We start from the raw sequence: 14696 nt of genomic DNA on the forward strand, positions 1-14696 counted from the left end.
CCGGAGGGAGGAGCCGGCCGTTGCTAAGGCCGTTGCTAGGCCCAGCGCGGCGCCGCCCGGCGGAGGAGGTAGCGGGCGGGGGAGACGGCGCGGAGGACTCGGCCGGGAAGTCCCGCCTCTGCCAGTCGGTCCCGGCGGGTCGGCCTTGGCCTGCGGGAGCCGGGCCTGCCCAGTCCGGCCCGGGAGCCGACCTCACCACTCCCGGTGCCCTTCTCAGCCCGGCCGGCTACAGGAGGGGACGCGCGGTTCTGGGAGACTCTCAAGGTGGAGCTGCAGTGAGTTTGAAATGCGGGTCCCACGGAACGCGTGTCCATGCTACCAACCCCCAGATCCCCCTCCTGAGAACTGGGTGCTTCTGTATGGCTCTGTCAAGACACGTGTTTGTAGTTTGATGATTTGGTTTGCTTAAAAACTACACAGGCCTGAAGAGGTGGCACTGTTTCTGTGCACTTTTCCAGTTTGAAATTAAGCACAATGTATGGATAGATTCCACGCCCCCCCTCACCCCACCCCCCTTCCAAAGACAATCCAAACCTAAAAAGTGGGTAACAACTGAGAGTTGGAAATACAAGGGCTAGATATTGTGTCCTATGAATTCAGCAAGTGAAATACAGGCCAGAACCTTGACCTGGAGGAGTTTACCATATCAAGTTAAGCATGGGTAGTACAGAAAATGTAATATGACCAACAAATTGTAGGGTTTTCAAAGCAGCTCAGAATGGACTGGCTAATGAAGGCTCCTTGGTTGGACTTGAGTAAGGCCTTTTGCTCAAGCATGACTGCAGTCTCGAGTAGTGTTTGTCAAGGGGATTGTGTGGGACCCGTTGGTGGAGGTCCTATGTGTAAGCAAGGGAATCTATTTAGCCAAAACTTGCGCTTTTAAAGAATGAAGTAATATAATGTGGAAATATTGGTGCATGGCACTTGGTAAGGTTAAGCATCGCTTTATGGAGTTTTAAATTATTGCTGCAACCTTCGGGGCGAGGCTCAAGATCTGAAGGAGGCGCCGACGCACAAATGAAAATGCTATTCAAGAAATGTGCATTGAGAAGGCATTGGGGGGCCGGGTGGAACCTCTTTTCCTGAAGAGGCACATCGAGGTCTGGCCTAGTCCGGTTTTTGTTCAGTTTTAGATACACAGCTTGCCCTCAGTAAAGCATGGCAAGCACATAGCAGACAGACAGTCTCAAAGGTCAGTGATGACCAGTAAGGTCCAGTAAACGTTTACTTGGAGGCCATCAGGTCAGGAGGTTGCTTCGGGCCACCGCTAGCTGAACATGAACAGTCGGTGCCTAGTGTCGGCCCTGCTAATGCTCAAGGTCCATCAGCCTCCCGCGTTCCTTGGTGCATGCTCATGACAGTGTTGGCAAGCGGTGGCTTCCCACAAATTATATACACACACACACACACAATTTATATAATACACTAGGTCATGTTTATAAAGTCTATTTCTTATTTTGTGTTTTTCTTTAAAAAGTTTGAAAGCCACTGCTTTAGGGGAGAAAGATGAACTTTCTAGGTAAGAGAAGTAGCAATAACGAAACTCCCCAAGCCAAGAATATTCACATCTTTTTTCTTCTGTAACTGCTTTAGTTCAAGTGCACAGATTACAAGACAAATGATATGATTAATTCATTGGAGTTACTATTGCTCTGCAGTAAGTTACTCCAAAATATGTGTCTTAAAACAACCATTTTATTATGTTCATGAATTGTGTGTTCAGTAGGGCACAGAAGGACAGCTTTTTCCGATAACTCAGCTGGGAAGACTATGAATGCTAGCAGAGCTCCTATGTGTGGTCTCTCCATGTGGCCTGGGCTTCCTCAGAGCGTGGCAGCAGTGTAATGAGACTTCCTAGTGTAGGCCAGTGCTCCAAAGTCAAATGTTGCAATGGACAAGGCAGAAACTACATGTCCTTTTTTTAAAATCTAGCCTCAAACAGTAATATGGTGTCACTTCTCTCACATTTTTTTGATTAGGAATCACAAGGCCTGTCCAGAGTTTAGGAGAAGGGACATAGAAGTTGATTCTCTAAAGATTGTCAGAGAATTTGTGGTCATATATATTTTTTTAACACCAACATAGTGAATTTACTGCTATCACAGAAAACCCCCAAATTTCAGTGGTTTAATACAATAAACTTTGTCTCACAAGAAATTGATTATGGATGTTTTTAGTCAAATGAAATGTTAGACTTAAGGATACAGGTTTCTGTTTCTTTTTTTTAGTGGTTCTGCTCTCCCCTAGGACTTGGCGCCCACAGCTTACCTGACAAGAAAGAAAGTTTGGTGAATCACACAAAAATTTTTAGAGATCAGCCCTAAAAATGCATATATCACTTTTCCCAGCTTTCATTGGCCAGAATTTAGTCCCAAGTTCGCTACTATAACTGCAAGGGAGCCTGAGAAATGTAAAGAAACATATATTGTTGAGCATTAACAGTTTGCCACATTCTAGGCCTTTAACCAAAACCCTCTGGTTCCCAGCCTCTCCACTCAAAAGGAAAATTCTTTCAGGTCTTTTAAATATTCTGTTATTTACTCCATATTTCAAAATATGGTTACACTGCAATTTCTTGATTTTTCAATCTCAGACATTATTCATTGACTTTCTCCTATGGACGTCAAAGACAAAGCTCTTTTATCACACCATCCCTAAGTGTTGAAACATTTCTTTTCATCTCCCTCCTCCCCCACTCTTTTTATCCCCTCATCTCTCAGTATAGTAATATCACAGTTTTTGTTCAAATCAACATTTGTAAATATCAGTCAACCCTCACCACGTTAACTTTCCATGCAACCTGGTACTTTATCTTAATAAATGCCATATTTATACTCGCTCATTTGTAATCTGCCCTCAAATACTCTACCAAAGTGCTAAAACGTCACAATCAAAAACATCAGTTAATCTCAAAGATTAATTTTTTATCCTCAAGATAGTCCTAACTCTAGTTCATTCAGTATTAGTTACTTTTACGATCCAATACTGCTCTCCTGTGTTGGATCCCTTGTTTACTTTTTCTTTGTTTAGTCCTTTGTTTTTATGAAACATATCTTCCAGTACCTTCCTGAGAAAAGATGAATGGGAGTATGGTAGACAGCATAATGACCACCCCCAAAGATGTCCACATCCTAATCTCCAGATCCTTATGGCAAAAGGAACCTTGCATATGCAATTAAATTAAGGATCCTGAGATGGGGAAGTTACCCTGAATATCTGGGTGGGCCAAGTATAATCACAAGTGTCCTTATAAGAGGAAGACCAGAGGACAGAGAGAGTAGATGCTGTGTTGCTGGCTTTGAGGTTGGAAGAAGGAGCTAAGGAATAAAGAAATGCAGGTGACTCCTAGAAACTAGAAAAGGCAAGGAAACAGATTCTCCCTTACTGCCTCCAGAAGGAGCATAGCCCTGCAGACCCGTTTCAGACCTCCGATTTCCAGAACTGTGAGATAATAAACTGTGCTCCTTTGTTATAGCAGCAATATGAAACTAATACAGGGAGAGATGGTGATTTTTTTTTTTTACTACTTTTCAGATCTGGAAAATGTCACACACTTGATAGTCTGCCTATATTTAAATTTCTAAGTTGAAATCATTTTGCTGGAATAATCCTCTAAATTCTTATCTTTTGTCCGTAATTCTTTTCTTTAACTTTTAATTCTATTCCCAGATTTCTTCAGTTCCACCCTCCCACCCCCCCCCCACACACACACATTTTTGTTTAACATTTAATTAATACCATTGTATTTGTACTTTTACAAAATTTTCTTTTGCTTTATAATATGCTATTTTGGTTTCAGGGATGTATTATCTTGTACTGTTCTAAGAATCTTAAAGACATTTTAAAGGTTTTCGTGTATTCCTATTATCTTTATCCTCTCAGATTTTATTTTCAGTTATTTGTTTTGATTTCTATGTTTTTGTTTTTATCTATTTAAAATTTTTATAGTTATTCCTTAAATATCGAGTAGTCCTTGGATTTCTATTCATATTGAAGAATGAGAATTAAATGGTGATAGAAAGCTCAGTGTGCCTGAACAGTGGTAGTCAAATAAATAGCTTCATAATAGGATCAGATTTTACATTGGAATATTCTCAAGTATCTATAGAATAAAGGCACTAATGAAGATAAGAGCAGAAATCAATAAATTAAAAACAGATGTCCACTGGAGAAAAGCAACAAGGCCAAAATTCCTTCTTTGAAAAGATTAATAAAATTGATAAGTCCTTGGGGGGACTGACCAAGAAAAGAAAGAGAAAACTCAAAGTACAAATATTAGGAATCAAAAAGGAAACATCCTGCAGGTAGTAAAAACAATAAGAGGATAATAAGAACAAATACTTATGTCAAACTATTTGACATTTCTTTTTATTTTTCTTGAAAAACTCAATTTACTGAAACTGATATAAGTGGAAATAGCCTTCTTGAATGATCCTATATTAATTTTGAGAAATTTTATCTGTATTTGTCTGCTCTAGCTACCATAATAGAATACCATGGACTGGGTATTAATAGAAATAACTTAAATAACAGAAATTTATTTTCTCATAGTTGTGGAGTGGAGGTCAGAAATCCAAGATCAAAGTGCCATCAGGGTTGGTTTCTGGTGAGATCTCTCTTCCCGGCTTGTAGATGGCTGTCTTCTCACTGTGTTCTCACATGGCCTTTGTGCATTTAGGGAGAGAAATATCTCTCTGACATCTTTTCCTCCTCTTATAAGGACACCTCTATAGGATTAGGGTTCCACCCTTATGACCTCATTTAACCTTGATATCTTCCCCAGAGGCAACATAGCCAAATATACTCACATTGGGGGATAGGGTTTCCACATAGGAATTGGGTTGGGGAGGAACACAATCCTCCTCCTATATCAATGATGGCCAACCTTTTGAGCTCGGCATGTCAGCACTTTGAAAAACCCTAACTTAACTCTGGTGCCATGTCACATATAGAAATTTTTTGATATTTGCAACCATAGTAAGACAAAGACTTATATTTTTGATATTTATTTTAAATTTTTAAATGTCATTTAACAAAGAAAAATCAACCAAAAAAATGAGTTTGTGTGTCACCTCTGACACGAGTGTCGTAGGTTTGCCATCACTGTCCTATATAATAAAAGGCTAATATGCAAATTATCCCCAGGTACAGGAGTACTACCAACCAGGACTTAGACATGCGCTGACCACCAGGGGGCAGGGCGAGTGGGTGAGTGGGTGAGTGGGCAGCTCCAAGCCAAGATGGGTGTGAGCAGGGGCCCCTATCACCCCACCAGTTGCCCCACAGATTGGTGAGGCCTAGGCCTAGGGACCCTATCTGTGCACAAATTTTGTGCACTAGGCCTCTAGTTAATACTATAACAGTATCTCAATTTAAAACTCCTCCCTAACTTCAGATTTAGGTAGCATCACCAGCAAGGTCTATCAAACATTTAAAGGAGAAATAGAATTGATCTTTCAGATTTCCAAATTCTTTCAGAGAACAGAAAAAAACATTACCCAACTCTTTTTTATTTTTATTTTTTTTAGGCCAGAATAATCTTAATTCCAAATCTTAACAAGGACATTATAGTATAGAAAATTTCAGGTCAATATTTCTCATAAACAATTTAGTATAGCTTCATAATGAATGTTTCCTATTCCACTATTTTAAAAGATTGTGTATTCTGCAGTTGCATGTTCTGTATTTTCTAGAAATGTCAATTAGGTTAAGTTGCTTGATAATGTTCAAATTACCTCCTTTCTGATTTATGTATGTACCTATTTATCAATTACTCAGAGAGATGTGTTAAGAACTCCAAATATAATTGTGGTTTTGACAATATTTCTCATTTGATCAATTTTTGCTGCATTTATTTTGAAGCTCTTTTATTAGGTGCAAACACATTTAGCACTGATATGTTAGCACTGATATGTCTTCTGAATGAATTGGTCTTTTATCAATATGAAGTAAGCTTAATTAGGTATGGTAATACAGTGGGGCCTTGACTTACGAGTTTAATTCGTTCCGAGACCGAGCTCGTTAAGGAGCTCATTAACTCAAATTACTCTATCAACTCAATGCAAAAAATCGGCTGAGAGACAGCTGGTATCTCAGAACACTCATTAGTCGGGACACTCGTAAGTCAAGGCCCCACTGTATTCCTATCTTGAAGTCTACTTTTTCTGATATTAATATAGACACACCAGTTTTCTTATGATTAATATTCCAAATTTTTCAGTAGTTTCTTTTTAAAATTTCAGTTTCTCTTGAAATACACCATTATTTTCATGAACTATATTATAATCCAATATATATTGTAAAACCTTTAACATATTTATAATAGTTGTTTTAAAATCCTTATCTGCTAACAATAATTGTATTCTCAGTGAATTGGTTTGTATTAACTGTTTTCTCTTGATTATGGGTCCCATTTTCCTACTTCTTATATGTCTTTTAATTGTTTTATTGTGTATTGGACATTATGTGGAAAAAATGTGGAGACTGAAGTTTAATTTAGTTCTAAGAGAGCACAAGCCTTTTTCTTACCTTGGCCATTTAGAGTGAGAGGCTGTTCCTTTAAAATCTTTCTATACTTGTATTAAGCTTTAATGTTGGCTGCAGCTTTCATTAGATTGAGTTCACCTGTGATTAACCCACCTCCACCATCTCTCTTCAAAGCCACCTCTTATATCTTGTCAGTATTTCATTGGAACGGGTTTGGACTGAAGTTTTAAATATTTTTGGTTCACCTTTGGAGTCAACTCTGTCAGGGCCTTGGAACCCAAGCATTATAAGAATGCATTGGCCTATGTAAATGCTCTAACTTCCCAGCCCTCCTCCCCGGTTGCTGCTTTTTTTTTTTTTTTTTTAACAAGATTTGGAAGTGAGGTGTGGGGTAATTTTTTTTTTTTTTTTTTTTTTTTGCATTTGGGTGTCTTTCAGACTCCTGTTTGTTCGCCAAGCTCACACTGACGCCTAAGGCCCAGCCTGACTTCTCTTCATCTCTGCAAAATTACTGAATCATGGCAAGCCAACACAAAGCTTACTTCTGGGTAAGGAAGCTGCAACAGCATCATGCTCACTTATAAAGGGCATATTTCTCTCTGAATTTCAGGTCATTAAGGCTTCCAGGTAAGGCAGCTTTAATGGGTTTTCACCTGTGCAGTTGCACAGGGCCTCATGATTAGGCAGCCCTACACTTGGTTTAATTATGTAATTGTTCCTGCTCACTGGCATCCTGCACTCTTCCCTAACCCCATAGAAAGGTAAGTTTTTTATTTGGTCCAGGTTTTTCTTGTTGTTACCATGGAAGCATAAGGTGTTTTGCATTCTCCTAGAGCCTTACTTCCTTTTAACTAAGAACTTTGGAATTTTATATTGAAATTAGCTGGAACTTTCCTACACAAGTTTCACTTTCTTAATTCATTTTCTAATTCCCTTTCATTGAAATGTGGATATTATTATAGTGCTTTGTACTAGAAGTGATCTGTACTAGACAGACATTACAAGAAAAAAGTCAAAATTTAATTGGTTTTAATTTGGCTCCTTTATATTCTGTGCATTTTAAAATATACACATAGCTTTTTTCTAGCCAAACTGCTATAATAACTATCCCTGAACATATATCATGGACATTTTTTTCTCTACGCACATTGTGCTACTTCTCTCTTACAGTGGGGCCTTGACTTACGAGTGTCCCGACTAATGAGTTTTTCGAGATACGAGCCGTGTCTTGGCCGATTTTTTGCTTTGAGTTGCGAGCTAAAATTTGGGTTACGAGCCAGCTTCAGATACCCCACCGCTAGTTGGCGCAGCGAATGTCACAGTGAACACCTCAACATCAGCCCAGCATCACGTGTCTCACTCGTTCACTTTAAGCGGTTAGCTCTTGGTTGAAGCATCAGTGTTGTGCTCGCATTTGTGCTTGCAGTTATTTTGCAAAACTTCGTTTTTTCAACCATGGATCTGAAGAAAGTAAGTGCGAAGGACAGTGCTGATAAGAAGAAGCGGAGGATGTGCATTGAATCAAAGAAAGAAATTATCGAAAAACATGACCAAGGTCTGCGAGTAATCGACTTGGCGAAGCAGTACAAGCGTAGCACTTCTACGATCTGCACCATACTGAAGCAGGAGTCGATACAGGCTACAACTCCAGACAAGGGCATTAAAATAATGTCTAAACAGCGGACATCTATCCATGAAAATATGGAGAAGCTGCTAATGGTGTGGTTAACGGAGAAGCAGCTCGCAGGAGATACCATCATGAAGGCTATTATCTGCGAGAAGGTAAGAGCTATTTACGCTGATTTGCTGCTGCAGACCCCAGGCCAGCCGTGGGCAAACTACGGCCCGCTGGCCGGATCCGGCCCATTTGAAATGAATAAAACTAAAAAAAAAGACACCATACCCTTTTATGTAATGATGTTTACTTTGAATTTATATTAGTTCACACAAACACTCCATCCATGCTTTTGTTCCGGCCCTCCGGTCCAGTTTAAGAACCCATTGTGGCCCTTGAGTCAAAAAGTTTGCCCACCCCTGCCCCAGGCACTTCAATGGATGAGGCATAGGGCGAGCCCTTTAAAGCCAGTCGGGGCTGGTTCGAAAATTTTAAAAAGAGGACTGGCATTCACTCCGTTGTCAGACATGGTGAGGCAGTGAGCGCGGATATAAAGGAAGGTGACATCAACGAGCTCATCGAGGAGCACTCCGAGGAACTGACAACACAGGAGCTAAAGGAGCTACAGACGCAGCAGCACACGGAGGTTTTGCAGGAAATAGATGACACGGAGGAGGAGGAGGAGGAGGAGGAGGAGGAGGAGGAGGAGGAGGAGGAGGAGGAGGAGGAGGAGGAGGTTATCTTTATAAGTGAGATAAAGGAAATGTTGGGAATGTGGGAGAAACTTTCAGACTTTATTCAAAAGAAACACCCAGAAAAAATTGCAACGGGGCGTGCGATGGAGCTATTTAATGACACTTGCCTGACTCATTTCAGAAATATTCTGAAAGGGAGGATGGAACAGATCTCATTGGACAGGTTTTTATTGAAAACTCCTGTAGATGAAAGTGATGAAAGCGTGGCGAAAAGGGCAAAAATCAGCAAATAAGATTCAGTTATTCAGTTCAGCCTTTCTCCTCCAACTCCATCAGCATCTTTAAGTCGTTTGATCTCCAAGGTAAATGCTGTACATTAAACTTAATAAAACAAGTTTATTGCACTACATTCTATTGTTCAGTATTGTGTTTTTATACAATATTCGTTATTTTTAAATACATTTTTCTATTTAAAAACATTTAACAAAACAATTGCGGTGTTTTTTGGGTGTCCGGAACGGATTAATGGCATTTCAATTCATTGTAATGGTGAAAATTGATTTGACATATGAGTAATTTGAGTTACGAGCTCCATCATGGAACGAATTAAACTCGTAAGTCAAGGCCCCACTGTATTTTCTACCTTTCTCAATCTGACTAGGCCTAGAGTCTCATGCTTTCCATAAAATTTCCCTGACAGCTCTATGCATCTTTGTATCTGAACACTTGTTTTTTTGTGATTGTTACACATATCCTTTATTTTTTCATTACTATATTATCTGTTAATATATTTACTTATGTTCATCATCTATTTTAAGTAATATTAGGAGAATGAAATGTTATCTTCAACCTCAAATGTATAGTTATTTTTACAGAACATGACCTTGTAATTTTGTAATCTTGATCATTTTACCTACTGATAAGAAATATGGGTTTTAGTAAATTACAATGTAATGTAATCTTTTCAGACAATCATCATCAGACCATTAGGGTATTAAATAGGATATTCTGAATTTCTCTTATTTTAGTCTTCTCACTAGTTTTCTTCTTCTTTTTTTATTTAAAAAAATATATAAATACCTACATATTTCTCTGACATTCATCTACTCATTTATTAATTAATTAATGAACACTGAAAGTACTTATTATGCATTGGCCATAGGCCAGCCTCTGTATGAAATTTTGACAATTCTGCAGTGATTACACCATAGTTTCTATCCTTGTAAAGATACAAATCTGCTGTCTGTTACCATAGCATGGTTTTCAACCTTCTGGCCCTTTAAATACAGTTCCTCATGTTGTGACCCAACCATAAAATTATTTTCGTTGCTACTTCATAACTGTAATGTTGCTACTGTTATGAATCGTAATGTAAATATCTGATGTGCAGGATGGTCTTAGGTGACCCCTGTGAAAGGGTCATTTGACCGCCAAAGGGGTCGCGACCCACAGGTTGGCATAGAGAATATTTTTGGGGGCCAAATTAGTCTTCCTAGAAAAAATGACTTTCAATTTGATATTTGATATAAAAGTTAAATAGGCCAAGAATGGGTTGGAGGAAGAGGGTTCAGGACAGGGAGCCTTCTAAGCAGCAGGAAGAATGTGTACACAGTCTCTAAGGCAAGGAAGAGTAATATGTGGTCTCAATCAAAATTAATTTGTCTAATGAAAGGATACATTTTTAACTTACAAAGAAACTGCTAATAAAAATAGGGTTATTACTTATTACACTAAAACATCCAAATATTTAAAGTATTTTCACCATGTCACTAGTGTGGCTTTTTAAATACTTCATTTTCAAGAGGAGCATGTTATTACATTTTTGGCTCTGAATTTGTTGTAGACACCATCCCAGAGAGCCCAAAATATCCTGTAACTCTTGTAGGAATTTGAAATGAGGACATTCAGGAGGATTCATGTGGAGCTTTTCTCTAGGAGTGGGGTATCAGAATTTGGGTTGGAGGCACAGAATTTAAACACTGATCTCTGTCACTTTTCAAAGTGCAGGGACTTTACAAAGTATTTTACAATATCTTATGGCTCTGAAAATTATGATAAGTTCAGTGTTTTTATTTATTTAAATAAATTATGTATAAGATTATGAACAATCTGAATTTATGTTAATTTTGATTTTTCTTTATTAGGAACCTCCAAAGAACATTGAAGAATTCTTAAGGTTCCACAAGTTGGTGAGTAGAGCATCCCGTTTTATGTGCCAGTACATCTTTTAAAATATCAGTTCTGGAGATGGAAAAAGCCTAGGAAAAAAATTTAATAATAGAAATTCGTATGGGTTCCATTTTCTTTTTGCTCTTTATTGAATTTTTGGTTAATAATTGGTTAATAATTGGTGACATTGGTTAATAAAATTATATGTTTCAGGTGTATAATTCTATAATACATCATCTGTACATTGTATTCTGTGTACACCACCCAAAGTCAAATCTCCTTCCATGACCATTTATTGCCCATTTACTCTTTCTACCTCTTCCCCATTCTCCTTTCCCTCTGATAATTACCATAATGTTGTCTGTGTGTATGAGGTTTCTTGGTTTGTTTGTTTAATCCCTTCACCTTTTTAACCCAGCCCTCCAACCCCCTTCCCTCTAATAGCTGTCAATCTGTTTTCTATTTCTATGAGTCTGTTTCTGTTTTGTTTGTTCATTAGATTATACATATAAGTGGTATCATGTGATATTTGTCTTTCTCTGACTGGCTTATTTTATTGAGCATAATACTCTTCAGGTCCATCCATGCTGTTGCAGAAGGTAAGATTTTCTTCTTTTTTATGGCTGAGTAGTATTCCATTGTGTAAATGTACCACAGCTTATCTATGCACTCATCTACTAATGGGCTCTTGTGCTGCTTCTAAATCTTGGCTATTGTAAATAACACTGCAATGAATATGGAAAATGCATTTTAATGTAAGAAATTTTTATAAATATTTACCTTCTTTCAGTAAGCTCTATCTCATAGCTTTTCCCTCTTGTCAATATTCTATTCTCTTTTCCACTTTTAAAAATTCCAGTCCAATGTCCTACCAGAAGAATTATATAGACATTTCTCTATTATTTTGCTAATATAAGATTTTTGTCTTATATATTTACACCTTAAAGAATATCTGACAGTTTTGCTTACTTACATCATTTACATTCACCACAGCTGAGACAGGTATTGCAGTGGTGTTACATTAGTGTTCTTTGATGTTGAATCAGGGTAAAATATTTAAAATGTGTTTTTATGTTGAAAGCTCCAGTTTCCATTATGTGTAACTATTGATTTCTGGAGTTATTTGGGTTGTATGGGTTTTCTCTTGGGTTCAAGCAGTTGTGAATCTGAAGGTCAGGTTTTTTTTTGTTGAGGAGTGTCAAAGGCTAGGAAAGTGATGTTAATGTGGAAAGCAAAGATGCTTTTTTAATGAGGTGCGTACATATTTTGAGTAGATTAGACTTTAATTTGCACTTATTTATGCTTAAATGTAAACAGAATTTGCTGTGACTGAACTGTTAACGAGTTTCAAAAATATCTATTTTCTGTTCTTATATTTGTTTAAATAAGTGTTGTTTTCTTAATGTTTTAAAAAAGGATTGAATTCCCTTTAGGAGTGAAATGAAAATGTTCTTAATTTACAAATGTTTGTTTCAATCACTGTGGCAAAGCAGAAATTTTGAAATACTTTTAGGGCAAGCTTCTTGCAACTATTTTAATTTAAATAATGATGGAAATGTGCTATGGCTTAATCACAATGCTCTGGGTCTTTTTTAATGTCAAGGGAAAGGGGTTACAGTTAAAATTAAGCCAAACTCAGCAAATAATTATGGAGACATTTGGACAATACCATCATGCATGTCTGAGACCCTATGATTTCAGATGAAATTTTCTAAACGTTTGAAGTGAAACTGTATAGTCACTCTGTTCAAATTAAGAATAATACTAATCAAATCAAGATCACAGGTTTATGCCCTTCACCAAAGATAGAATAAAATCAAACTTAAAGCACCATCCTTTTTGCAAAGGACAACATCTATATTGATGGCCTTCCTTTTTTATCAGCTAACATTTGATAAAACAACATATCCAGTTGTACCATTTTGTCTTTTATGGGTGTATCTGTACATTTTTTCTTATTGTCTAGATTTCCCAACCAAATACTTAGTTGTTTTTTTAAGGTTGGGCTATGTCTGTGCATTGCCAAACTATTGGATATTTGAATACATCTAGGAATAAAATGACTATATGTTTAATTTTTTGTTTGCTGGACAAAACTTCTACCTCATAGATATTAGTAAAAAACTAATAATTCCTTCAAATTTATTTAAAACATATTTTTGAATACCTATTGTGTATCAGGCACATAGACATTTAGAATATATCAGTGAATCAAAACAGGCAAAGATCCCTGCCTTCATGAAGTTGTCATTTTTTATTTAATTTTATTTTTTTAATATTTTTTTATTAAAATATTACATATGTGTCCTTATCCCCACATTATCCCCACCCCCCGCTCATGCCCTCACCGCCACTCCCCCCCCCCCCCCCGTTGTCCGTGTCCATTGGTTAGGCCTATATGCTTGCATATAAGTCCTTTGGTTGATCTCTCCCCCTTACCCTCACCCTCCCCTACCTTCCCTCCAAGGCCCGACAGTCCAATCAATTCCTCTCTGTCTCTGGATCAGTCCTTACCATTTGCCACAGCATGGATGGAACTGGAGAGCATTATGCTAAGTGAAATAAGCCAGTCAACGAAGGATAAATACCACATGATCTCACTCATTTGTGGAATATAATGATCAACATACACTGATGAACAAGGACTGTCATTTTTTTTAATTGTGGCATATTATAAACAAGTGAATAAAACAAAAGAGAAATTGAAATATATTCTAAATCACTTATGGCTAAGCCTGTCTCTGTTTAATTTTTCTAAAATATAAAAGCAAAGGTATGTATTTTCATAGTTGTGTAGTGGTTAAAATCGGAGGCTCTGGGGTCAGATTGCCAGGTTGCCTATGTTTAAATCCCAGCTCTGCTACTAATTAGCATTTAGTACAGTACCTGGAACTTCCATGTCAGCTTTTAGTTTCTTATACTTTACTAGGGGCCAGTGCATGAAATTTGTGCACGGGTAGGGTCCCTAGGCCTGGCCGGCAATCAGGGCTGATCTGTGGGGTGATCGGTGGTGTGATCAAGGGCCCCCACTGGCACCCGCCTTGGCTAGCCTTGGGTCTGCGGGCTGGGGGCAGCTTCTGCGTTAAGCGTCTGCCTCCTGGGATCAGTGCATGTCATAGTGACCAGTCGTTCTACAGGTTGTTCCGCCCTTCGGTCAATTTGCATATTAGGCTTTTATTATATAGGATGCTTTATCATTTCCTACATCATCAAAAGCCCTCTCATTTTGGTCAATTTCCACTATCTCTATCTATCTTTTATAATTTTAATATTTTATACCTTCTACTCCTCTTTCCTCTCCTTTGTTATGGTTCTGTGTACTTTCTTACCTTCAATCATTTCTCTTCTCATTTCTCTATTGACCAATTCCCACATTCTCTTCTTGTCTCTCCCCCTTCATCAATATTCTGTTTCTATTTTGTTTTTTAAAAAATATTTTTACATTTTTATGGCATCCTTTTGTTCCACTAATGTTGCATCATTATCATTTCTAGTATTTATTCTATTCATTCATTTAATGATTTTTATTAACTACCTACTATTTGCCAGGGAATGATCTGGACACTGAAGATACAACAATGAGCAAAAAAGATAAATATTCCTGCCCTTGTGAAATTTACCTCACTCTCCTCCTTCTGCCTGCATCTATACTATCACAGCTTTGTATTCCTTTTCAGTTATTTAGGTACTGAAGAGTTGGTTTAACTCTTTCCTTATATACTTATCCGAGT

At 37.8% G+C, this 14696-nt stretch overlaps 1 protein-coding gene across 2 annotated transcripts in view; it reads left to right on the forward strand.

Annotated features, from left to right (window-relative positions):
- The first annotated feature begins 78 nt into the window (after positions 1-78).
- FAM227B (family with sequence similarity 227 member B) overlaps positions 79-14696 on the forward strand; it is a 178236-nt gene continuing 163618 nt past the window's right edge. Inside the window, exons 1-3 of one of the 2 annotated variants that reach the window (XM_081109184.1) lie at positions 79-275; positions 6925-7034; positions 10941-10985. In XM_081109184.1, coding sequence (XP_080965310.1) covers positions 7005-7034; positions 10941-10985 — 75 coding nt within the window. In that variant the 5' untranslated portion in view covers positions 79-275; positions 6925-7004. The remainder of the gene's footprint in view (positions 276-6924; positions 7035-10940; positions 10986-14696) is intronic. The other variant, XM_081109185.1, reaches the window with a different exon arrangement.

This window comes from Myotis nattereri, assembly GCF_964212035.1.
Source record: "Myotis nattereri genome assembly, chromosome: 1".
NCBI classification, from domain to species: domain Eukaryota; kingdom Metazoa; phylum Chordata; class Mammalia; order Chiroptera; family Vespertilionidae; genus Myotis; species Myotis nattereri.